The sequence below is a fragment of the Aphelocoma coerulescens genome, chromosome 29, assembly GCF_041296385.1.
Source record: "Aphelocoma coerulescens isolate FSJ_1873_10779 chromosome 29, UR_Acoe_1.0, whole genome shotgun sequence".
Lineage (NCBI taxonomy): Eukaryota > Metazoa > Chordata > Aves > Passeriformes > Corvidae > Aphelocoma > Aphelocoma coerulescens.
The window spans coordinates 3,288,842-3,313,158 of NC_091042.1; the positions used below are offsets into that span (position 1 = coordinate 3,288,842).

Below are 24,317 nucleotides of genomic sequence, written 5' to 3' on the forward strand. Positions count from 1 at the left end.
GTACTCAGCCAGATGGTTCCTTCCCCCCCTGCCCAAACACCTGCATTCCAGGAGGGGCGCGTGCCTCAGAAGCCCTTTGGGATAAGCGAAGCCATAGAAATGTAAATGAAATTATTTACCTACTCCCAGTTAAATGCTCTGCCCTTCTGGCCAAGGAGGATTGGTGGGATGGGATGGGAACCAGAACCCGCTTAACTCTTTATGTAAATTGCAGGGAAGTTTGGGGAGTATCCTACCAAAAAGGAAAAAAAAATCTGAGCCAACAAGAAAAAAAGGGGGGAAATCCCAGTTTTGGTGCTTTGCACAATGTTCTGTGGGGCTGCTGGGCCGGGGATTCCTCACCCAGGGCTGCCCAGAGTTTCTGATTATTATTCTTATTCCTCCCTTTTTTTTTAACACAAGGAAGGACCGGGAATCAATCACGGGGCAGCAGGGAGCAGGGTTTTAAAGGGAAAGGCAGAGCCACAGGGTCCCTGGAGTTGCCAGAGCCAAAAATAACATTTCAGGGTTTAAATCTCGCTGCAGTTTTAGCTGGGGGCAGCTGCAGGGGGGGAAATGGCACAAAATGCACCCAGGGCTCCCTTCCTGCAGCTGCCTGGAGCCTTCCAGGTTTCACGGAGCCAGCGGGAATTGGCTTTTCCTGCGGCCCGTGGCTCGGGAAAGGCACGGGATGCTCGGGATTGTGCATCCCGGTGTGGAGCAGGACCCAGCAGAGCTGCCGGGAGTGGGGGGGGTCACCTCTCCCAGCTTTCCCTCTCCTGCAGCTTTTCCCTGGATTGTGGAAAACGACCCCGCTGTGGAGCCCGAGCTCTCCAAGCGCGATTCCCGGTCTGGTTTTCCTTCCTGAGCTGCTCCTTCTAAACCTTCCCCCCTCATCCTTCATCCTCCGTCAGGACCGGGGATCGGGAGCCGCTTCCCGTCCCCGCTCCAGCTGCTGCCGGCACCTTCCAGAAGCGCTCGGTGACCTCGGCTGCTGCGTGGAAAACAACCACGAGCTTCCCAAGCAGGCTCCGAGCTCCTCTGGAAGCTGCTGGGCACCACCGGGGACCTTCCCAAATCTGTGCCTCTTGTCTCCCACGAGTGTGGAAACGAGACAATCTGTCCGTGCGTTGCTGAATTCTTCCAAACCACCAAGTCTTTGCAGTGTTCCCTCCTCATCCCGACACCTCTCTTCCCATGGAAATGGGCCTGGATAATTGTGATGTTCCCCCCGGCCTTTCCAGCCGTGAATCACTCCCGAATCGGGGCACTTTAGGCACATTAGCGAATTAATCCGCGCAGTCAGGGAGGGAATTATCCCAGCATTGCTCAGCTGGGAGATGGGGGAGATGGAGCCAGCACCGGGGGTCACATCACTCACCCTGGGACAGCCACCCTGGGGTCCCCGGGGCACCCCGGCCCCGCCTGAGCTACCCCGCGCTTGTGCCGAGCGAGCAGGGGGTGTCTGTGCAGCCTGGAAAGGGGCAGGGAATGCCTCTGCAGCCTGGAAATCCATGGAGTGCGAGGGATGGGCCGTGGGCAGCGGGCCAGGAGCAGGGAGGATGGGCTGGGATGGGGCCAGGAGGTCCAACCCCCCCAGGGCCATGGCCTTGCCCTCCTCCCGGCCCCGTGGGTGCCCTGCGCCTCGCCCCGGCTGGGCCAGCAGAGCCAGGCAGACCCCAGGACATCCCCAGACTCTCACCCCAGCCTGTGGGGAGAGCAAGGATGGATTTTGGAAGCGAAACCCGGACCCAGAGGGTGGCTGCTTTTAAAGCCGGTGCCTTTGAGCTCAGCTCGTGCCTGCACTGCATCATTTCCCTCCCGCTCCGCAGTGCAGGCTGCTGCTGCTCTTTGTGTCCCTGTGGGCACGGTGACCCCAGTGCTGGCTGCCGCTGGTCCCTTTGGTGTCCCCACCGTGTCAGGAGTGTCCCGGTGGGCACGGTGACTCCAGCCTGGTGGGCACGGTGCCTCCAGTGCTGGAGTTAAGCCGGAGCAGCGGCTCAGCCTCGCCGGTGCTGACAGCTCGTGAATTCCGCCCCGTGATGAGCGTGGGGGAGGCAGCGTTGGCTCCTCGCCCTTCCAGCCCTCCAGGCTGCCCGGCAGGGGACGGGGCTCGTTTGCGCTGCTGCAGCTACACCCAGGCTGTTTCACAGGGAGCTCTGGCCAGGGGAGGGGCTCGGTGATGGGCTCCGAGCAGCATCGGCAAGGTTAAAAACCAGCTGGAGCTGCCGGGAGAGCTCCTGCTCCAGGATCCCCCATCCTGTGGCAGCTCCGGCGCTCGCCTGACCCCCCTCCCTGCACCAAACACAGATTCTCCAAAAATCAGGATGAACCCCGAGCGATCAACCCCTTGTTCCCCACATTGTGCTTGTTAAACTGCTGGAAAAATCCCCTCCTGCCCGCCTGGGGGTCCGGGCCTCAGCCCCGCTGCGCCGGCGCCGGAGCGTGGGTCCGGCTGGAAGCACCGTGTGCCATTAAATGAGGGCTTTGAGATGAGCACATTTATCCGCGGAGCTGTCACAGCCCGGCGGGTGCCGAGCGCTGAGGGGCCTCGGGGCCCTTGGCTCCAAGGAGCCGCGGCACCCTCGGGTGCATCCAGCCCGAACCCCGACGGCCGCGGCGGCTCCGGCTCCGCAGGGCCCTCGCGCTGGGGAGGGAAAATGCCAAATTTAGGGCTGCAGGAGGCAGTTCCAGCCTTTTTCCCGGGCGGAAAACCCCGAGGGCCGGCTGGCAGCGCGTTCACCCTGCTCCTGTCCCTCGCCCCAAAGACTTTACAGCCAACATCTTCTTTTTAATTCCGACACCCGCAAAATAGCAGCTGAAATAACCCTGCTGGATGTCAGCTGCTGATGGAAGGAGATTAAATATTAAAGCCAGTGCTGTGGCTTTAACTCATTCCATTTTTTTTCCCTACTCTTCCCCCCCTCGTCTCCCCCCTCTGCTTCCCCTCTCCGTGTAAAATGACATGATTTAGAACCCAAGTGCCAGACTCAGCCTCTGGGTTTCAGCGTTTGGAAATGTGTGGAGAAAGATATATTGTGTCTGTGAGCATTTCTGCGCAGGGAAGGAGAGAGCTCCCGAGCTGTGAGCCCACATAAAGATGTTAAATAGAGCTGTAACGCGCGCCCGACGCACCGAAAGTGCCAGGGAAAAAAAAAAAAAAATTAGGGAAAAAAAAAAATCCGGCAATGAAGGAAAATGAAAGATTAAAATAAACCCGGCGTTGGCGAGGCTGGGCTGGGGCTGCTGGGAGAGACACGACCCCGCTCTGCACCTCTCGCTCTTCCCTGCCTGACCTAAAAATGCCATTTCTTTAGCACAAAAAGGAGCGGGAGAATTGGGAATTATCATCTTGTTCATTTTTTTCCCCCCTTGTCTCTGGTGTTCAGGATTTCCGACGCCGCCCGCCTGCTAAATATTCATCCCAACCCCGCCGCTCCACACAAAACCCGGTTTATTTCCCTCGGTTCACCCCATCCCACTGATGTCCCACCGCGGGCAGCCGAATCCTATAAAAAACAGGGATTTTGGGACAAAACCATGGAAAAATGTGGGTGTCCTTTCCCTTCCAAGGCCCTCCGCCGGCGCTTTCCAGGGCCATGCGGAACTGGTGCTGCTGATTCTCCCTCGCTCGCTTTCCCTTTGTTTGGGAGCCTTTCGGGGGTCACCGGGATTTGTAAAAGCTCCTTGGAAAAAAAGAGTTTATGGCGAGGCTGGAGCAGAGCAGAGGGATCGGAAGCTGCGGGGAGGAAAAAAGCCCAGATCAGGCAGATTTTGGCTGAACCGTCGAGAAATTTTATTTCAGGTTTATTTAAGGTTTAGTTACGGAGCGAAGCTGGGAAAGACGGAGCTCAGTCTGTGCCTGGAGTTCCACAGGCAAAAACCTCTTGGCTTTTCTCCCACCAGCTCTGATTTCTTTAAATTCGAACCCAAATTATGAGCGGCTGCCAAAGCACCTTGTGAGCAGCGCTTTGAAGGTCACTTTGTGTGCCCCCCTCGTCCTTGAGCCGAGGGGAGGAGGGGCTGGGTGTGGAGGGGCCCCATGGCTTGGTGTCCCCTGCCACCGAGGCATCGTCCCCTGCCACTGAGGCATCGTCCCCTGCCGCTGAGGCATCGTCCCCTGTCACCGAGGCATCGTCCCCTGCCGCTGAGGCATCGTCCCCTGCCACCGAGGCATCGTCCCCTGCCTCTGCTCAGCTTGGAAAACGCAGATTTATTTGCTAAAACAACAGAGCCATAAATAAAGCCGGGAAAAGGCCCGAAGTGGGGTGTCACACTCGAGCAGCCCCACAGGAACAGGTGGCTCTGGGTGGGTTTGGGTTGGGATGCTCAGGAGAGGGAGGGGAGGAAGGGGAAAAGGGCAGGAATGCGCTGCTGCCGCTGCTGCCGCTGCTGCAGCGCTTTTCTAGAAGCAGCCCGGTGCTGCTGGGTGCATAAAAATGCTGCGGTGCCGTGCCCCGGCCGCCGTTTGTCGCAGTCTATTAGGAGAGACGCAATCCATCCTCGGGCTTTATGGGGCTGTGCTTTAACCCCGTCCCTGCCTCGCTCCCCCTCTCCTCAGCCCTCCCTCCCTCCCTTTGTCTGCCTTTCCCATCCCCAAAGCCATCCCCAAAGCCCTCAAGGGGGATTTTTACCCTCCCCAAACCCTCCCTAAAGGCTGGGGTTTGCCCTGCGCTTCTCCCCGCAGGTGGAATTTTGGGGTGGGGGAGATGCTCCCCCTCCCACGCGGGGTCGGCTCCGTCCTCGCTCTGTAAAAATTCCGGAGTAGTGTTGCCAGGCAGGGGCCGGCTCTGCCTCACCCCACACAGGAAAAGTTGCCCCAGTTGCACCAAATTCCCCGGTTCCTCAGCCAGCAACAAAGTGGGAATTTTGGAATTCAGAATTCTGAGCGGTGCAGATCCGCGCTTCCATCACTGCCGCCGCCTCGCTCCATCGCTAAAAAACCCGGATTATTAGAAATCCTCGCCCCCCACCCTCCAGAACCCCCACTGAAGGCCTTTCCCTTGGCACCCCTGTGCTTCCACCACCCTTTCACAGCCGCCCACCCCCTCCAGCCCCACGGAGCCCTCGCGGTGGTCGCGCTCCAGCCGCGTCTCCCCCCACGCCCAGCGCAGGACGGGCCCCATAAAACACAAAATGCATTTATTCCCCATTTTCTAAATTGTTTCATTTCAGAGGTTCACAAACGAGGACCACCTGGCGGTTCATAAACACAAGCATGAGATGACATTGAAATTCGGCCCCGCTCGCACCGACTCCGTCATCATCGCAGGTATGTGCCCGGCCAGCGCCCGGCAAGATTGATGCCAGGGACCAGATGCACTGCAAAACCCATAAAACCTCCTGTGATCTGCATTTAATCAGGGCGAAGGAAAGCCAGAGGCTTCCAAGTTTTTTCTGTTTTTATGGTAGTATCAGGTTTTGTGGGGTTTGGGGGTTTTTTAAATTTCTTTTTTTTTTTTTTAAGCTCTCACCCTTTTTTATTAAAGGCTGGAGGATTTATGGCCAGAAGGGCTTTCACGTTTCTGCTTTGAGGACGATGAACCAAACCTGACAAAGCAGCTTCCCCTCTCAGCCCAGGTGTCAATTTTCCTGAGCTTTTAGGAAGCTGCAGTTCATAAATTAAAGCCCCACCGAGCTCTGCCTTTGTAAAGCTGGGGGGGAAGCCCAAACCCCACAGATTTTTGTCCGGCAGGTTCCAGAGTCCCTCCTGTCCCTTTTGTGTCACTGCTGGGTGAGGAGGCTGTTGCTGAGAGCAAGGAGAGGGGAAACACTTCCTGAAGGGTTTTTAAGGGAAAACAAAGCTGCTGCAGGAGCCTGGCGCCTTTTTCCCAGTTTATGTCCAGCCCAAAGGCGGTGTTGAAGCAGGGAATGGGAATGCAGCTGGTTTCTGGAGGGTTTGGAGTGAACTGTGGCTGTGGGTAGGAAGCTGCTCCCAGGGAAGGGCTCTCGCAGAGGGAGAATTCATTCCCAGTGGGATTATTCCCAGTGGGATCATTCCATGGGAGTGATGGTGAGGAGCTGGAGCAGGAGCTGACAGAAACTCAGATTCCTGAGGGTCACTTTTGCTTGGGTGCAGCCCTTTGCAGACAGGGAGCACAGCGGGAGGGTCGGTGCTGCTGGATCCATTCGGGGACACGTGGGGGTGTGGGACAGAAATGGGGCCAAAGTCCCCCGTGAGCCCCCTGAGCCCCACAGCTCCCAGAGCCAGAATTCCTCTCCCTGGTGAGGCATGAGGGGATGGAGCACAAGGAACAGGCTCCGGCCCCTCTCCCAGCTCCCCGGGGCTGGTTCTCAAGGGACTGCTCTGGGGTGAAACACAAAAAAACCCAAACAAAACCAGTTTAACCATGGCCAGTTCAGGACCAGCTAAACCCCCCCCAAACCAGTGCGGGCCCAGCGTGTCTGGCACAGGGAGGGGGGTGTGAGGGCTATAAACCCCTGCTGGCTTTGAGCACTGAGATCCGGGCCCGTTATTGCCTGAAATTCCATCTGTCCTGGGGTTGCTTTAAGCCACCATTTTGTCTCTGGGATTTCTTGTCCCTCCCCACTCCCGAGGCCGTGTGGCCGGAGCAGGACCTGGCTGTGGCATAAAGAATCCTTCTTCTGGCAGCAGGGAGAGGGATTTTTGTGGGAACGGGCGCTTGTGGGCGAGGCGGGAGCTGCTGCAGTCCCTGGGGTTCGGCTCGGGGAGGGACAGGACCACAGAGGTTCCAGGCTTTGTTTGTGCCGCCGTGGAAATCTGTGCGGCTCAGAAGGGCATTGCTGAGCAGGGAATGATCCCAAACGAGCCCTGAGAGCTGTTAAACCCCTGGAAAAACAACCTCCTGCAGAGAGATTCGGTTGATGAAGTTCCTGGATTTAATGGATTGGGATCTGGGGGGAAGAGAAGGATGCCCAGAGGGGGATTTTGCTTCAGTGGCAAACGCAGCAGAGGGAGGGTTTGGAGTCTGGCTGCTTCGTGCAGGTCAGGCTGAATCATCCCAGGGATGCTCCTTGTGCTGGAAAATCCCCGTGTTTTTGTGCCGGATGGATCCTTTGGTGGGATTCCCGGCAGAATTCGAGGCTGGCTGGAGCAGGGAGGTTTCCTTGTGCTTTTATGGGCTGGGTGGTGGCCAGAGAGATCCTGACTCACCGCGTTAATGTGGTGAACGGTCCCGCGGGGATGGCTGCGGGCAGCGGGGGCTGTGAGCATTCCCAGGGAATCTGCCTGCGGTTCTGGGATGGGAGCAGGCACGGGGAGGGAAAAGGCTCTGCCTGGCCTGGGGCTGCTCCCGTCAGTTGCTTTCCCCTCTCATCACTCCCTGTTTCTATGATTTCAGGGAGATCAGACTCCCGGTTTTCCATCCTTGTCCAGCAGAACCCCGGGCTGGGAGGGACGGGAATTCCGCATCCCGGAATTCACAGAAATCCTCGTGCTCCAGTGATTATTTCCATAAACGCCAGAGAAACAAAACCAGCAAGAAGTGACTGTCCCCGTTCCAAACTGTCACTTGCTGTCCCCAAGGTGACACACACGTGTCCCAGGGCTCCCAGTGAAAGGCTGGGGTGGGTAAAGTGGGGTTTTTTGGGCTCTCCCTGAGCAATTCTTGGTGTTCCAACCCAAACCAGATCAGACTCCGACCCCGACTCGGTTCCTGAAGAACTGTGAGGAAGTGGGACTCTTCAACGAGCTGGCGAGTTCCTTCGAGCACGAGTTCAAGAAAGCTGCTGAGGATGATGAAAAAAAGGCAAGAGGCCAAGGCCTGGGGCTGTGATGGCATTGGGAGCAAACTGAGAGGACTGGGAGGGACTGGGGGCTGTTCTCGTGAAAGGCACAGCCCTTGGGTAGAGCTTGCCTGCGTGTGTGGGGCTTTATTTTTGTAACTCGGGTGACTTTGGCTGCTTTTCCCACTGGTCCGAGGCCTGCAGAGAGCAGATTTAGTGGTTTATTATTCCTCTGGCTTTTCACTTCAAAAGAAGGGGGGAAAAATAGGGAGGAGAGTACCCAAAATACCTCACACCTCGGGAAGGAGCCACGGGACACTGGGAGCACTCGGGATGGGAGCAAAATCCCCTTCGGAGCCTCCCCGAGGGCTGAGATCCGAAGGGATGGTGCCTTTGAGGGGCAGCCACAGGGAAAGGAGCGGACCTTGGGCATTTCCAGCGCGTCTGGAGCGAGGAGTCTCATGGAAAAGAGCAGCTTTTCCTAACAAAGAGCTCTCTCCTCCGCCAGCGCCATCGATCCCGGCTGCCCCCGCAGCCCGGCGAGCGCCAGGGGCTGAAGGACAACGGGATCTCATCAGAAAGCAGCTAATTAAGGACATTTCCAACCCCCGCGCCCCTCCCCGTGCCGTGCCGGGCTCCGAGCAGCAGCAGATGCGTGCTGGGCTCTCAGCCTGGCACACACATTTACTAAATTGATGTATGTCCGTACATACGCTCGCAGTCAGCGGCGCTGCTCGGAAATAAACTGCGGGAGCCGAGCCGCGTAAATCTTCCCGAGATGGGGAACGGAGGAATTCAGAATTAAAACTGAAACCTGGCTTCCCACCCGCGGCCCCCCCTCGCCAATAACAGGCTCTTTAAACCGAAATTGATCTCTCTCATTGGTATGCGGCGGCTGCTCGACGCTCCTGCCCTTTGTTCTGGAGGCGCAGGGAACGGGGAAGGGGCTGCAAGGAAGGAGCGGCCGCCGGGGCTTTTCAGACGTGGAATTGCTGAGCAGCCCCGGGGAGACCACCCAGCTCCTGGGCCCTCCTAAGCCGCAGCCGCCGCTGCAGCCCCTGGTGTGCTCCTGGGATTGGCTTTAGGATGGTTCAGCCTAAATATTCCTAAATATTCCTAAATATTCCTTGCGCGTGCAGCTCGGGGGGTGTCGGCTGTTAGGGAAAGGATTATCCCTCCTCAAACCCCCTGTGCAGGCGAGATCAGCTGGTCACTGCCCGGCCCTGGCCGGAGCTGAGCTTCCAGCATCCAGTTCTGTGTTTGTCCTCCCTTTTCCAAGGGTGGTCTCGCACCAGCACCGTTAATTAAAAACACCGGCGCAGCGGGAGCTTCCCCGGAGGCGCTTTAAGCGGTTTGAAACTTTCCTGCATGTTAATCCGGGCTCCTTTGTAATTGCCGGAGCAGCGGCCGTGCTTTAAAAGGGCAGGTAAATGGTTATTGCTGCACCTACCGCGAGCGGAGCGCCCGCGGAAACCGGGGAAGGGCAGAGGGGCTGCGGCTGCAGCCCCCCCTGGAACACCCCAAACTGAGGGGCTGGAACTTCACCCCATTCTAAAACATCCCAAGTAGAGGCCCTGGAGCTTCAGCCCCCTAAGAGACCCCAAACTGGGGGGCTGGAGTCTCACTCTGCTCTAAACCATCCACCTTTACCCTTTTACTGCAGTTTTGCTTCCCTGGGAGGACTCCCAGAGCAGCAGGAGGAGGTTTAGGGGCGATGCCAGGACAGAGTGTCCATGGCCAGGCAGGGAAGAGGAGCACTGGGATGGATGGAGCTGGGATGGATGGAGGAGGGATGGATGGAGAACAGGCTGGACAAGCAGCTGTCAGGGCTGATTTAGGGACAGGAGGAGGGACCGGGTGATGTGCAGGGTCTGCTGCAGCATCCTTGCTCTGCCACTCTCCCTCCCTGCTCTCTCCCTGCTCCCCCCTGGCCTGGGACAGGGAAAGACCCCTCAGTTCAGTTGTCCCCTGGCCTTGTCCCCCTGCCCTTTCCCTGTCCCCTGCAGGTTGCTAACTGGTTCCACTGGGGCACGTGGCGCTGCTGGATCCCAGGGTGGTGGCAAGTGGCCAAGTCCAGGCATATGGTTGGGTTTTATTTTAATGGGGCGCTCATAGATATTTAATAACTTGCATGGCTCTTTGTTTGCTTTTGATAATCGGGTAATAAAATAATTCAGGCTGATTTATACAATGTTTTACAGCTCTTCTGTGAATGAAAGTGCCTCCTGTAACTCGCAGGCATTTGGCTTGGGTACCTGTTCTCCTTAGCAGGGCCCTTTTTATACCAAAAAATCACAGTAACAACCCACGGAGAAGTCGTGTGTGTTACTGAGAACCCACAAACTGCTGCCATCTGGGGCTGCCTGTTGTTCCTGGGCCTCCATCTCCGTTTGCCGGGGCTGGAGCAGCCCCACTCTCTGCCTCGGGCTCCCAGATGCTGCTTCAGTACAAATAAATAATAATAATTTGGCAAGAGCTCGGAGCCGGAGCCTCTTCCTCGGGGGCAGCAGCCGAACATTTCGCGAACAACGCGAGCTGATTGTCCTTTGCATCCGTGCCTGCTTCCCGCAGAGCTCCGGAGCCCTGGACATGTCCCTGCCCTCCACTCCGGACATCAAGATCAAGGAGGAGGAGCCGGTGGAGGTGGACTCGTCCCCGCCGGACAGCCCCGCGCCCCGGCCGCGCTCGCCCCAGCACAAGGACAAGGTGGGGCTGTCCTCAGGGGGGTGGTGGTGCCCCTTTGCCGTGTGGGACCGAGTGTGGGGCCAGCGCCTGAGCTGGGCTTTGTGAGGTCTGAGCTGGGCTTTTTTGGGGCCTGAGTTGGGCTTTTTTTGAGGCCTGAATTGGGCTTTTTTGGGGCCTGAGCTGAGCTCTTTGAGGCCTGAGCTGGGCTCTTTGAGACCTGAGCTGGGCTCTTTGGGACCTAATTTTCCCCTGGTTTGAGAAAGAAAAGCCAAAGCTGGTTGGCCAAAATCCACCTAAAGTCTCCTGGAGGGTTTGACTGGTGCACAAAGCCTTGCTCTTCCTCCTGGGAATGCTGTCCCACACCAGAGCATCTCCCAGCCCAGCTCCCCGTGTCCCTGGGGGCTGGGCATTCACAGCAGCTGAATCCGGGTGACAATTCCAACACCTGAGTGACATCCCAGCCCAAAATTCAGAGAGGGGAATTATCCAGAGTGGGAACTCCTGTGCCCTACTCCCTATACCGACACTGGGGGAATCAGGGAAGGGCAGAGGGGCTGGAGCTTCATCCTGAGCTGAGGGGCTGGAGCTTCACCCCTCCAAAACCATGTCGCTTGGGTGACGTGCTCCCCTCAGCTTCCCTAACAGAGATGCCGGAATTTTTTCAGGCTCCAGGAGGAAGAGTCCTGGCGGTGATGATGAGCTGGTAATTAACAGCCCGGTTTTGTGTTCTGCCCCGCAGGAGGGCCCCTCCAAGCCCGTGATCCTTTCCACGCCCACCCCCACCATCGTGCGGCCCGGCTCGCTGCCGCTGCACCTGGGCTACGACCCCCTGCACCCCACGCTGCCGTCCCCCACCTCTGTCATCACGCAGGCCCCCCCCTCCAACCGACAGCTGGGGTGAGTATGGGCAGGGAGCATTCCCTGGGGCAGGAATTTGTTCCCTGAACGAATTCCCTGAGCGCCAGAAGCGCGGAGGAGCCGCCACGGCTGCAGCAGGGGCTCCTCACGGCTCCTCACGGCTCCTCACGCTCCGTCTGCAGCAGCACCGTGGGGTGGGAGTGCAGGAGGCAGGAACTAATTGTCCTGGAGTAAGGAAACGAGGCAGAACTCAGTGAAACGAAGCAAAACTCACCGTGGGGAGAGATGAAAGCGCTCCCTGAACTCGGCACGGCGCTGGCTGGCGGCGCCTGGCAGAGCGCGGCGAGCGGCAGCGGCGGCGGGGAATTGTCTGGAGCTGGAATGGCTCCGGGATTGTCTGGGGCAGCTGCTTGGTGCCCCTGAAGTGTCACCTCTGAGCCGCTGGCCTTGCCTCGGGGGCTGTTCGCCCTGGCACAGCTCAGGACCTGCTCCTGGTTGCCCGTGGGGCTCTGGAGGCTGCAGTTCTGAGCTGCCAGGACCCTGAACAGAAAGGAAGGGGTCTGAGGATGCAGGATCAGGGATCACATCACCCTGAGCCCTCAGGAGGTGCCTGTTGAGCCCTGCTGATGTCAGGCCGCTCCCTCTCCCCTCTGGCCCCCTCACTCTGACCCAGCTGGGCTTCGTACCCTGCTCAGGAATGGGGAAACAAACCCAAATCCACCAAATGGATTCTGTTCCTGGGGCTGCTGGGCCTCTGTAAACCTGGAAGATAACCCAGGCATTGTTTGTTGCTGCAGGTCTCCCACCGGCTCCCTCCCGCTTGTCGTGCAGCTCGCCAACGGCCAGACCATGCCCGTGCTCCCCGGCCCCCCCGTGCAGATGCCTTCTGTCATTTCGGTGAGAGAAGCTTCCAGAGCTCCCAGCGCGTCCCCACACGGAGCAGGAACGGGCCGTGCCCCCGCCAGGCACACGCAGGCACTGCCATTCCGTGAACACTCCAATCTCTCCCCCTCCGAGCGAGATAAGGCTGCAGGAGGAGGAGGAGGAGGGAGAGGAGGGGCGGCTCTGGCAGGGCAGCAATAACGTGCGGATCACACCAGAGGGCAATAAGTTTGGAAAAATCCAGCCCCGTGCCCGGACAGATGGCTGGCGCCGCCGGTCCGGGGCTGGAGCTGCAGGATCCCCGATTAGCTGCTTCCATTTGGAACAGGCTGCTCCGAAAGCAGCGGAGCTTGCAGGGAACATGTCCGGCTGTGCTGGCCAGGCCGGCCACCCCGGCCAGGGGATGTCAGAGCCCAGCCCCGGGCCGGCCCCTCGTGCGCCACACGCTGAGGTTTCCGTGGGCAGAGCCGCTGCTGGGTGCTGGGTGCTGGGTGCTGGGTGTGTGCTCCCAGCTCTGCAGCTCCTGGGAATCCGTCCTGTCCTGTCCTGTCCTTGGGGTTTTGAGGGAGCAGTGGCCAAAAGCTTCTGCCTCAGGCACAGGAGTGCTGGCTCAAAGCACAGCCCATGGGCACAGGAACTTCCGCACCCCTTCCCTCCCAGTTTGTAGGGCTTTGCCACCCGAGGGGGGTTAAAAACTTCCAAATTCTCCAAATTCTGGTTTTCCCTCCCTTTTCTGTGGGAGAAGGCTCAAGAGGGGACACAGTGGCAGCTTTGCCATAGAACCAAAGGGGATTTGGTGCCTTTCCTCTCATCCATGGCTTGGACTGGTGGGGAAGAGGGGAAGGGAAGGGAAGGGAAGGGAAGGGAAGGGAAGGGAAGGGAAGGGAAGGGAAGGGAAGGGAAGGGAAGGGAAGGGAAGGGAAGGGAAGGGAAGGGAAGGGAAGGGAAGGGAAGGGAAGGGAAGGGAAGGGAAGGGAAGGGAAGGGAAGGGAAGGGAAGGGAAGGGAAGGGAAGGGAAGGGAAGGGAAGGGAAGGGAAGGGAAGGGAAGGGAAGGGAAGGGAAGGGAAGGGAAGGGAAGGGAAGGGAAGGGAAGGGAAGGGAAGGGAAGGGAAGGGAAGGGAAGGGAAGGGAAGGGAAGGGAAGGGAAGGGAAGGGAAGGGAAGGGAAGGGAAGGGAAGGGAAGGGGTGCTCCGTGCTGGGCGATTCCAGCACAGCTGCCGTGGCCACCACCGTGGCCGCCGGCCGTGGGCGACAGCAGGAATAACGGATGGCCGGAGTTCAAACATTTGTCAGGATTTACAGAGCTGCTCTGTCAGGGAGTTCCTGCAGAGCTGCTCCGCTTCCCAACCCTCCTGTCCCTCCTCCCCTCGCAGCTGGCCCGGCCGATGTCCATGGTGCCGAACATTCCCGGCATTCCCGGGCCTCCCATCAACAGCAGCGGGTCCATCTCGCCCTCAGGGCTCCCGGTGCACTCCGAAGCCAAAATGGTGAGTAGCAGGGAGGGGGTCGTGGCCTCGGGGTTGTCCCTCAGCCTTAAGCACCTCCCGGCTGGAGGCTTTTCCCCCTTCCCAAGGAGCCAGGGCTCCTGCGGAATCCTCCAAGCTGGAGATGCCTCCAGGAACGTCAGAGTACCCGAGCTCTGTGCCCAGACCAGTGTGGGGCTCCGATTCCCTGGGATGGAGCTGGGACTGCGGCAGGCAGAGCCCGGGGAGGAGAGGCTGGGCTGTAATTCAGAGATCCTGGGCCTGGCTCTCCTGTTGAATCCTTTAACTGGGACTGTGCAGAAGGAATTTTTGCCTCATGGCTCCTCACGGTTCAGGCAGAGGGCGAAGCAGCCCCTGATGGATGTGGCACTCGGGGACACGGCTCAGTGGTGGCCATGGTGGTGCTGGGGGATGGATGGACTCGATGCTCTCAGAGGGCTTTTCTAGCCTCAGCGAGGCTCTGATTCCATGAACTCCCTGTTTTTTTGGTGTTTGCACCCCCATCTTCCCCAGCAGTGTTGTCCCCGCCCCCCTCGTGCCCTGGTTTGGGGTCTGCAGGATTCCTGGGCAGATCAGAGCCTCAAGATGGGGAGAGAAATTGTAAAATAAGGCCCGAACATCTATCCTGGGTCTGCCTGCCGAGGGAAGGGATTCTCCAGGCACCCGTGGGTCCCTCTCCACCCCAGGATCCCTCTGCAGGTGCTCAGGGACAGGCTCTGCAGCCTGCTCGGTCCCTGGAGCTGCCAGCTGGGCAGGGAGTGGCCAGTGACGCTGGGCTGTGACACCGGCCCGCTGGGCTGGACACTGCCGTCCCTTCAGCGGCCCAGCTGGGGCCGGCTTTGGCTGGACTTGAGTCAGCTGCGGTCCCCGCAGACCCCACTGCCAGCAGGGTGGCTCCAGGGTGGCAGGAGCTGCTGAGAGTCCTGGCAGCTCCCCTGACGTCCCTTTTGCTCCCCTGGCAGAGGCTGAAGGCCAGCCTGACGGCATCGTCCTCGCTGAACGGTGGCAGCCTTGTGGTGGGCTCAGCCAGCACCATGGTGACCGCGCGGCCGGAGCAGAGCCAGATCCTTGTCCAGCACCCCGACGCCCCCTCCCCGGCTCAGCCACAGGTCTGCTGCTGCTGCCCCTCCGCGCTGGGCTGGGGTGCTGGGGGTGCTGGGGGCTTCCAGGGCTTGGCAAAGAGGAGGAAAAGCTCCCAGCATCCTTCCTGCTTCGCAGAATGGGTTAAAACCTTGTTTTTCTGGTGCTGCTCCAGCACTGAGGCACTCCCAGCCCACCAGGCACGAACTCCAGCCCCGCGTTCATCTGCCTGACGAGCTCTGCAGTTTGGAAGGAACATTTTCCTCTCCTCTCCCCGCTCAGCTACGGGGGTTAAGCGCTCCCCTCTCAGGCAATCGGCTCGGCTGGCTCGTGCCAGCCAGCCGCACGCCAGCCCTCCATCAGGACGGCCACCTGCTCCGGCACTCGGATGGGCTTCCAGGAGTTTAATCTCCATATGCTGCCCCACAGCGAGAGCTGCCGTGGGGCTGCTGCAGGGCCGGGGCTGCGACTGCCCCCGCAGTTTGTGGGGCCGGGGCTGCCTCGCTCTCAGCCCTTGCTGCTTTTCCTTTGTTCTCCCGAGTAAAACTGGGAGGTGTGCCGCCCTACAAAACCTTGTGGTCCCTGTTACCTCCAAGAGCTTGTTTGGCTGAAGGTTTTGAGGGGAAAATTAATTTTTAAAGCAAATTGCCTGCTTAAAATCCAGGGTTTGCTGCGGGAGCTCCTGCCCCGAGAGGTGACAGTGCCTCGTGATGGCACCGAGCTCTGCTCTGCAGTGCCACCGCTGTGTCCTGCCTGTCCCCAGAGCTGCTGCTGAGCCTGTCCCCCCATCCCCTCCCCAGGTGTCCCCTGCCCAGCCCACGCCCAGCACGGGTGGGCGCCGCAAGCGGGCGGTGGACGAGGACCCGGATGAGCGGCGGCAGCGATTCCTGGAGCGGAACCGCGCGGCCGCCTCGCGCTGCCGCCAGAAACGCAAGCTCTGGGTGTCCTCCCTGGAGAAGAAAGCCGAGGAGCTCACGAGCCAGAACATCCAGCTGAGCGTGAGTATGTAACTGGGGCTGAGCGCAGCCCTTGGCACGGCCCTTGGCCCTTGGCCCGGCGCTGGCAGCGCGGCCGTGCCGGGATCAGCCGCTCCCCGCAGCACCCGCTGCTCCCTGCCCGGGGCTCGCTGCTGCCGTCCCATCCCGAGGGCTCCAGAAGTTTCCATTTGTCTCCGTGCTGCCCCTGGAGAGGCCATGAACCCCGGGAGTTTTTCCAGAGTGGGATTTCTTCTCCCTGCTCTCCTCCCTTCGCGCTGGGCCTGGCTGGGGGAGCAGGGAGGCTCTGCAGCTGCAGCTCGTGGCCACACTGTTTTTTCCCTGGAGAACTGGGTTTCCCTGGCTCTCCAGGCGTGCCGAGAGGTGCAGCACACCTGGAAATCCAGATTTTACTCCCAGTTCTCCCATTACTGCTCCCGGCGCTGGCCAGGGGTGAGGCAGAGGCTCCGTCCCGGGTGGTGACTCGGTCCCTGGAGCTCTGCTGCAGCTCTGACCGTGGTGTTTTCATTCCCTTCCCAGGGCAGTTACAGAAACTGCTTCCCTGGGCAGTTCTGGGATGCAGCTCTCTGGGTTTCAGCTGCTTCCCCACACATTTCAGAGGGATAATCCAATCAGTTTCTTGGGAAGCAATCCTGGCTCATGGGAGCTCACAGAGTGTGGAAGAGCTGTGATGTCCCCACAGCCTGGGCTGGGCTGGGCTGGGCTGGGCTGGCTGGACACTCCTTGTGTCCCACCAGAGCCAGCAGCACTCCAGGTGTCCCTGGGACAGGTGGCACTGGCAGGATGGCTCAGGAAAAGCTCAGTGACCACAGCCAGGCGCTGCTGCCACTTCCCCAAATGCCCCAAACCCAGGAACTTGGCTGGATATTCCTGGGCCAGGGGCTCCTCGGGTTAGACACCGGATTGGGAGCTTGCTGGAAGTGTGAGCGTGGGGCTGCTGTGGGTGACGGGCTCGTGTGTTTGTCCCCTCAGAATGAGGTGACGCTGCTGAGGAACGAGGTGGCCCAGCTGAAGCAGCTGCTGCTGGCCCACAAGGACTGTCCGGTCACGGCCCTGCAGAAGAAGACTCAGGGCTACCTGGGTGAGTGAGGGCTCTGCTGCTCCGTGGAGCCTGGGGCCACTCTGGGAGGGAGGGAGGGAGGGAATTTTCTTCTCAGACCGTGTCACCTCCTGGCTGGCGGCAGGGCTGCCACAGATGCAGGGACAGAGCAGGAGTGCACAGCCCCTGGCTTGGGAGGGACCCACAAGGCCCTCACAGGACACCCCAAAAACCCCGCACATCCCCGAGGGCGTTTCTGCCCATCCCCTGCTGAGGAGGATCCCCCACATTGTCCCTTTAACCTCAGGGGTGACACTTGCAGTGAGGGCAGCGCCCAGGGCAGAGGGTTTGTGTCCCTCTGCCTCTCCAGGGTGGGATATTGGACGTGGATCCACCTCTCCCTGCTCCCGGCAGCGAGCCAAGCCCTCCCTGATCCCTGTGAAATTCAAAATTTGCTGCTCCACGGCAGAGCCAGAGTCAGGAAAGGCCAGACTCTCTCAGTGACATCACAGACCTCCACAGCTCATCCTCTGCAATTCCCATCGAGCTCCCTCGGCTCAGAAGTAAAAAAGAAAAAAAAAAATCCTCTTTTTTATCTTCTTTTCTTCCCTTCTTTTTTTTTTTTTTCAATGCTCCCGATTTCATTTTAATCAGCCCAGGAGCTGAACACGATCTGGGTCCTCCTGCCCTCCCTGCAGTACCAATTCCAGGCTGTGCTGAGGCTTTGGGAGGACGCTGGAGTCCTCTAGTGTTCCTTGGAATAATGGGAGGAGAGGCAGGGACAGATGAGCTGTGAGAAGGGAAGGGCAAATAGCAAAAAACAAGGGAGAAAAAGAAAAAAATTTTTTAAAAAATGAAAATTCAGCGTCCTTGGGGGCTGTGCCTTGATCCCATCTCTGGATCTCTGGAGTTCTGCCCTGCCTGGTGAGGCACAGGGATGTGCCACTGTCACCCCCTGCAGTGACCTGGAGCCTGCGTGAGGAGCTCCTGGCTGTCCCCATGTCCCAGCCCTGCAGTGGCTCCCAGATTTTCCCTGCTCATCCCAAAGTTCACAATCCCTCTCCCTGTTCCCCACAACGGCAGGAATTCACCACGCATCTGAACGCTGGAAATGAGATTTGCCCCCTCCCCTCCGCCCCTTTTTATGGCCAAGATTTGTGGCCGGGCAGGTCCCTGACACAGCCCCAGGGTCCCTGATGGAATTGCAGCAGCCTCCTGGACACTCGGGAGGTTTATTTGCAGCACCTTGTAAATCTCCTGGCTTTGGGCTGCCACAGGAGGATATTGCTCTGCTTGACCTTCTCCAAGCCCAGGCCAAGGTTTTCCCAGGGAAAGGCAGAAGGAAAACGGAGCCTGAGCCCATTTTCCAGTGAGGTGTTAAACCCCAAATCTGATTTTTTTTCCCAGTATTAGGGGTTTTATGTGGAAGAAATATCCTAGCTCCTGCTTTATTTTGCTCTTTCAAAGGGAGGTGACCCCGTCCCACCTGGAATTTCCTCCTGGCACCTGTGGGTGCAGAGAGTTCTGGGTGCCCTCACCAGATGTTTGAGAGCTCCCAAATTGTCCCCTGGGAGAGGAGCTCTGCCTGGACCCTGGGGGTTGTTTGGGGCAGAAAATCCAAAGCTCTGGAAGCCCCTGAACAAAGGGAGGAGGGGCTCTGCCTTCATTTGCTCCCTTCAAATTCCCAAAAACACGGAGCCAGCAAAGGGTTGTGATGGGCTCTGACTGATTTTAGTATCTTGGGGAGTAATAAAGAGCGGAGCAGGTGATTTAGATAAAAAATGCCCCCACAAGCCCAGCCCTGGGCCCTGCTGAGGGGATCCTGCTCCCCCTGGCAGGTGGGGAAGGGGCTGCTCAGGCTCGGGGCTCGATGGCCTGGGGGGAAATTAATTCCTGTTAACGAGGAATGGACGGTCTGGGAATGGGTTGGGATGAAGGTTATGGCAGTGCTGCCCTCCTCGGGAAGCTGTGCTGCTTCCTGCTTGGAATTCGGGAGGATTCCACGGCCTGGAATTCAGGAGGATTCCAGGCTGCTTCTCCACAGGATGGGGCCAGCCAAGGTGTCGTTGTCTCCCAGCTCCTAATTAGTTCTGTCCCAGTCCTTGCTCACCTCTGCCAAAGGGGGAGGGGGGGGGTCTGATGGGAGCAGTGGGGTTCCATATTCCCAGGCTGGAAAGGTGAGTGTCCAGCCCATTCCTGAGGTGTCCCTGATCCCATCTGGGACCAACGGTGTTCCCACCCCGAACCAGGATCATCCCACCCCAAACCAGCAGCATTCCCACCCCTCCTCTTTCCACCACCCCACACCCTGAGCTGTCCCTAACGCGCTTCTCCTCTCTCCTGTTCCCGGAGCAGAGAGCCCGAAGGAGAGCTCGGAGCCCACGGGCTCGCCCGCGCCGGTCATCCAGCACAGCTCCACCTCGGCCGCGCCCAACGGGCTCAGCGCGCGCTCGGCCGCCGAGGCCGTGGCCACCTCGGTGCTGGCCCAGATGGCCGGGCAAAGGACAGAGCTGGCCGTGCCCGTGGCCTCCCACGTCATCATGGCCCCACAGTCGCAGTCTGCTGGCAGATGATGGCCCCGGGGCCGAGGAGCGCCCGCTGCGGCCGCACGGACTGACCACGGCCCCGGCGCTGACCGGCGGGGGCCCGCCAGGATTTTTCCTTTCTTTTTTTTTGGGTTTTCTTCTTTTTTTTTTTTTTTTTTTTGAGTTAAGGGCAGCTCTGGCGCTTCCCCACTGCACAGTCTGTGGAGCTCTCGGGCCCTCGGCCCCCAGAGCCCCTGGAAAAGGCGGGTTCAGGGATCCGTGTGGTTAACACTAAAGCTCCGTGCGTGGGCACCGCTCCAGGCCTGGCCCTGTCCCCCTCGGCAGGAGGCTGTGACACTCCGTGCTGTCCCCATGCTGCTCCCAGTGCTCGTCCCCGCTCCCGCCCCTGAATCGTTGCACCTTCACCAGGAGCCTCCTGGAGCTCTGAGGTCACAGGGATCGAGGTCTCCCCGATCCCAGCGATGGCGTTCGGACACCGTGGGAAGCGGCAGCTCTGGATTTGTGCCCCGGTGGCCGGGACAAGGGGCAGCGTGGGGCTCCGGGGACAGAGTGACCCCGGGGCTGCTCCCGTGCCAGGGGCTGGGAAAGGTACGGCCTGGCCAGGGCTGCTCCCGCCTTCCCGACGGGAAAGGGGCTGGGAGCTGGGATGGGGTGCGGGGCAGGGCCCAGCTGGCAGTGACACCGTGAGTCCCCAAACCCCCAAACCCGCCCGAGCAAACCCGGGATCACCTCCCGCTCAGGTGACCTCGATGACCTCAACAATGGTGGCCTTAAATCATGGAATTGTTGCCTGTTCCGAGGGGAGGGCACAGGGAATGGTGCCGGTGTTTGCCCAGGGTTTTGCCTCTCCCTCACGGCTCTGGCGCTTCCCAGCTAGAGCAAACAAAGGATCCACGGAGCTCCCGGCTCCGAGGTCCGAGCCCATCCTCCTCGGATGGAGGAACTCTTGGAATCGGGTCCCTTTTCCTGCCGGGTGGACACTGGGCTCCCCTGTGTCCGTGTGTGCCTGCCCGAGGTGCCGTGGTCGGAGCCAGCAGCTGGGAATTGGGAAAGGTTGCGCGTGGTTTTGGGATGGGGAAGGAGTCTCGTCCTGCTCCGTGGAGCTGCTCCAGCCCCTGGAATCCCTGCCCCTCCCAGGTCCCTCCTCAGCCAAGCCCTCCCCCCTCAGGTCGCACTTCGCCACTTTGGAGCCAGGCTGGTTTGTCCAGGTGATTTTGTTTGGCTTCTCCACACTTGGAAGGTTCCCAGGGACAGCAAAACCCAAAGCGAAGGCTGAGCAGGAGGCCGGGATCCCGGCACGGACGGGAAAGTCCAGAGATTTGGGGTTTTTCCAGCGATGGGATCCGGCTTCTTCCCTCCCTCTTTAGCAGCTCTTCCTCAACTGGGATCGGGATCAGGATGGGGATCGGGATTGGGGTGGGTTTGTGTTGCTGCTCCTGCACTCCCCTTTTTCCTCTTGCTCATGCCAACTCCTCCCCGTGCTTGGGGTCACATCCAGCCTCGGGAACCTCTTGTTGGGATCCCACACATCCCCCAAATGTCGCTTTTCCTCCCTTAAAGCTGTTCCTAAAGCACAGTCAGTGGGTTCCCAGCTGTTTCCAGCATTCCCTATCCTGACCCGGGCTGTGGTTCTGCTGCAGAACGTGGCCAGGAGGGTCCGGGTGAGGCACAGGGAGGGCTCAGGCTGGTTTGGGGGATCCTGGGAGGGTTTGCAGGAGGTGCAGGATCTTTGCCCTGTCCAGCGGCTCATCCCGTGGTGTGGTGTGAGCCCTGGCGCCCATCGGGGGCCATCCCAGCGTTCGGCTCTGCAGGAAATCCCGAATCTCCGGGAAAAGTGCTGGTGGGAAGGGGAAGGGATGGAGGAATTGAGCTCTGGGCTGGTTCCCCGTTTGCTGCAGGGTCTGGGGCAGCAGGGGAGGCCTCGCTGGGAGAACCAGGAGCGAGCAAAGGGTGGAGGGGCGGAAAATCCGGGATAGGCTTGGATTGAAGGCAGCAGTTTCCTCAGCCTCTCGTTTTACCCTCGGGGCACTGACAGCGGCTGGGTTTTGTGTGACGGGGTTTTCCTGCCTCACTGCTCTTTCCGGGAATCCTCGTGGCCCCCTCGTCTCTCCGTTCCCATCCCTCCACACCCCGAAGCTCCCCATTCCCACATCCCCATCGCCAGTGCCTTGAAAATCCTGCAAATCCGGGAAAAGACGGTGGGAACGCTGCAGACTTGGGCAGGGACAGGCAGGGAACGAGCTGAGTCCGGTTCGGCTGTACCTGGATCTGTTGTTGCTTCACTCGCAGGGTTGGAGCTTCCCGTGCCCATTCCGGGTGTGTTTTACCCCAAAAGCAGCCACTTCCCACTTCGTGACCACCTTTGGGGCGACCCCCCCTGGTTTCTGCTCCGTGGTGATTCCTCTCGCTTTTCCGATGTTTTCTCCCGCTTTTCCGATGCTCCCGGGGGTGGCAGCCCCTGGCCCCGCTCGGCAGCGCCGGGCACCTGCACTTTGCTCTGCCAGCCCCGGTTCCCGGGATCCCAGCGGGGTCCCGAGCCTTCCTCCCGTCCCTTCCTCAGTCCCGTCCGTGCCGGGTTCGGATCGCCGGGTTCTCCCTCCCTGAAATCGGGGGAGATACAGGGGCTCCTCACAGGAGCTCTGCGGACTTGAAGGGGCTCATTTAAGGTCAGGTTGGGGGAACAGGGAGAGCGGGATCAGCTGGGTTTGGGGTTTATGGATTTTATCAGAAATGTAACTTTGAATAGGAACAAGTGGCTGCAAACCGGCTCCCGGGGAGCCCCGCGGTGGGGGAGTTCCTGCTCCTTCCCTCCTCCTCCTCCCTTTTCAGCCTCCAAACCCCTCAGGATGGGGCGGGGTGGGAAGGGTTGGTGCCGCTTTCCCGCCCCAGACTGGTCTTTTGTCCGGAATTCTTTGGCTCAGGTGGGAAATGTCGTGCTGGGACTCGTGGACCCGTTCCTGCTCTGTTCGCCCCGGTCCCGCGCACACGGGGCCCCCAAAACGAGCCCGGGAGGTGCCGGAGGGATGCGGGTCCTGAGCGTGCTCCCCACCCCCCCAGCTGCTTTGTGCCACGAGCTTTGACGATCAATAATGGAAGAAGCCAAAAAAGGACCCCCCGAGTACCTGTGTAGTATCTATCAGTCCATATCGACGCCTATACGCACCCATATATCGTAGATCGGCCGCCGCGGGTCTGCCCCCAGCCCCCGAGGGACCCCCAGCTCCGCCCGGGCTCCTGTGAGCCGGTCCTCACAGTCCCCGCGGGGGCCCGGGGCCGCGGGGGGACCCGGGGGACACGTCCCAGCCTCCCCCAGCCCCCGGCCGTGTCATACCAAACATGTAACGTGCCTTTATTTATGCTGCAAATATAACATTAAAATATTACCCAGGAGCCGCTGGCTGCTGCCCTTTGCTTTGGGGGGGGGGGGGGGGGGCGGGCTGGGGACACCTTCGGTGTCACTTTGTCCCACGGACACCCCTGGGTGTCCCCGGGGGTTCACGGGGTGGGTGGCACCGGATGGAAGGTGGCACCGTCTGGACTCGGGACGGCGTGGGACTGTCACCCCTCCCGGATGGCGCAGCGGGCGAGCTGCTTGTGGGGACACCGCAGTGGCCCTGGGTCACGCACCCTCAGATGCGTTTTTTGGTGCGATTTCGGCTAGTTTGGGGTCGGGGGGAGCCGCGGCCGCGCCGTCGGTGCTGCAGGAGCGCGGAGCGGCCACCGGGCGGCGGCAGCGAGACGCGGCCGAGCGGGGAGGGGGCGCGGGGGTCCCGGGGGACCGAGGAGGGGTCCCTGGCTCGGGGGGTCCCGGGGAGGGGGGCCGGGGCAGGGAAGGGGTGCGGGTCTCGGGAGATTCTGGGCAGGTTGAGGGGCGGGGAGGGGTCCCGGTCTCGAGGGGTCCTGGTTTCGGGAGGTCCCGGTGCAGGCCGGGGGTCCCGGGGCCGGGCCGGGGATCCCGCTCCGCAGCGGTGCCGATTGCGGGGCCCGGGTGGGGCGGGGGATGCGGGGCCTTCCCGTCCGTCCATCCGTCCGGTCGTCCCCGGGGGCGGCTGTCGCGGCTGCTAAATGTGTTTCATTAACGGCGGCGGGGCCGGGGCTGATCCCGCCGCCCCCCCGCTCCCCCGGGACCCCCGGCCCGGCCCGGCCCGGCTATAAGAGGCGGCGGCGGCGGCGGGGCGGGGGCGATGGCGGGGGCGATGGCGGGGCGCCCGGTGCTGCTCCTGCTGCTGCTGCTGGCGGGGACCCCGCGCTCCGCCCGCGCCTGTCCCGGGACCCCCAGCTCGGCCCCGGTGAGCCCCGGCCCGGCCGCGCCGTCGGAACGGGGGGTTCGGTTTGTGGGGGGATGCTCGGGCTTGGGGTCGGGGGGTCGCACTCCGGTTGCCGTGACCGCCGTGACCCCCGGTCCTCTCCCGCCTCAGGCCGCCGCCGCTCCGGGGCCGCCCCCCGCCGCCGCCGCCGCCGCCGCCCTGGGAGCGCTGCTCCGGTCCCTGCAGCGCCCCGGCCGCGCCCCCGGGCCCCCCCTGCAGCCGCAGAGGTGAGCGGGGATGGGGGTCCCGGGTGCTGTGGGGGCATCGAGGGATGGGGTCGAGGGGTTTGGGGGACACCAGGGGGACACAGGAGGTGGGGCGGGAGCCGGGTGGTTTGGGGGTGCCTGAGAGAGTGGTCAGTGGTGGGATGGGGATCCCCGTTGTCCGTGCGTGTCCCTCAGCCCATTCCATCCCTCCCTGTCTGTCCATTCCCATCCCATCCCACCCATCCCTGTCCATCTCATCTGTCCCCATCCTGTCCCCGCTGGGGATCAACGCTGCCGTGTCCCCCGGCAGGTCGGGCTGGGGGCCACAGGGGGGGGCCCAGGCCCGGCTCAGCGCCCGCAGCTGGGACCCCCCGGTGGCCCCGTTCTGGACAATGGCGACTCCGCAGCGCTTCGGCCGCCGCCGCTGAGCGTCCGGCCCCGAGCCCAGCCCGGAGCCCATCCCGAGCCTGTCCGTGTGTCCGTCCATCCATCCCCCAATAAAGTGGTGCCCCCACCCCCAGCCCTCGCTCTGCTTTTGCTCCTGGGTG

At 60.7% G+C, this 24,317-nt stretch overlaps 2 protein-coding genes across 4 annotated transcripts in view; both read left to right on the top strand.

The window, feature by feature from the left end:
* LOC138099992 (cyclic AMP-dependent transcription factor ATF-7) overlaps positions 1 to 22,639 on the top strand; it is a 47,586-nt gene extending 24,947 nt beyond the window's left edge. The window contains exons 3-12 of one of the 3 annotated variants that reach the window (XM_068997643.1): positions 5,155 to 5,251; positions 7,591 to 7,709; positions 10,258 to 10,392; positions 11,111 to 11,268; positions 12,027 to 12,126; positions 13,486 to 13,599; positions 14,559 to 14,705; positions 15,477 to 15,674; positions 16,644 to 16,752; positions 19,066 to 22,639. In XM_068997643.1, coding sequence (XP_068853744.1) covers positions 5,155 to 5,251; positions 7,591 to 7,709; positions 10,258 to 10,392; positions 11,111 to 11,268; positions 12,027 to 12,126; positions 13,486 to 13,599; positions 14,559 to 14,705; positions 15,477 to 15,674; positions 16,644 to 16,752; positions 19,066 to 19,283 — 1,395 coding nt within the window. In that variant the 3' untranslated portion in view covers positions 19,284 to 22,639. The other 2 variants (XM_068997645.1, XM_068997646.1) reach the window with 2 other exon arrangements.
* Positions 22,640 to 23,452: 813 nt separating this feature from the next.
* On the top strand, positions 23,453 to 24,197 carry NPFF (neuropeptide FF-amide peptide precursor). Its single transcript, XM_068997508.1, has 3 exons — positions 23,453 to 23,545; positions 23,675 to 23,790; positions 24,080 to 24,197. Exons 1-3 carry the CDS (start codon positions 23,453 to 23,455, stop codon positions 24,195 to 24,197), a joined length of 327 nt encoding a protein of 108 aa, XP_068853609.1.
* The last annotated feature ends 120 nt before the right edge of the window (positions 24,198 to 24,317 follow it).

What these genes read in the sequence shown, in the direction of transcription:
- NPFF (XM_068997508.1), top strand. Translation starts at nt 23,453, where the DNA reads ATGGCGGGGCGCCCGGTGCTGCTCCTGCTGCTGCTGCTGGCGGGGACC. An exon ending in GGACCCCCAGCTCGGCCCCG is followed by an intron (nt 23,546 to 23,674) that starts GTGAGCCCCGGC and finishes CTCCCGCCTCAG; the next exon opens with GCCGCCGCCGCTCCGGGGCC. An exon ending in CCCCCCCTGCAGCCGCAGAG is followed by an intron (nt 23,791 to 24,079) that starts GTGAGCGGGGAT and finishes GTCCCCCGGCAG; the next exon opens with GTCGGGCTGGGGGCCACAGG.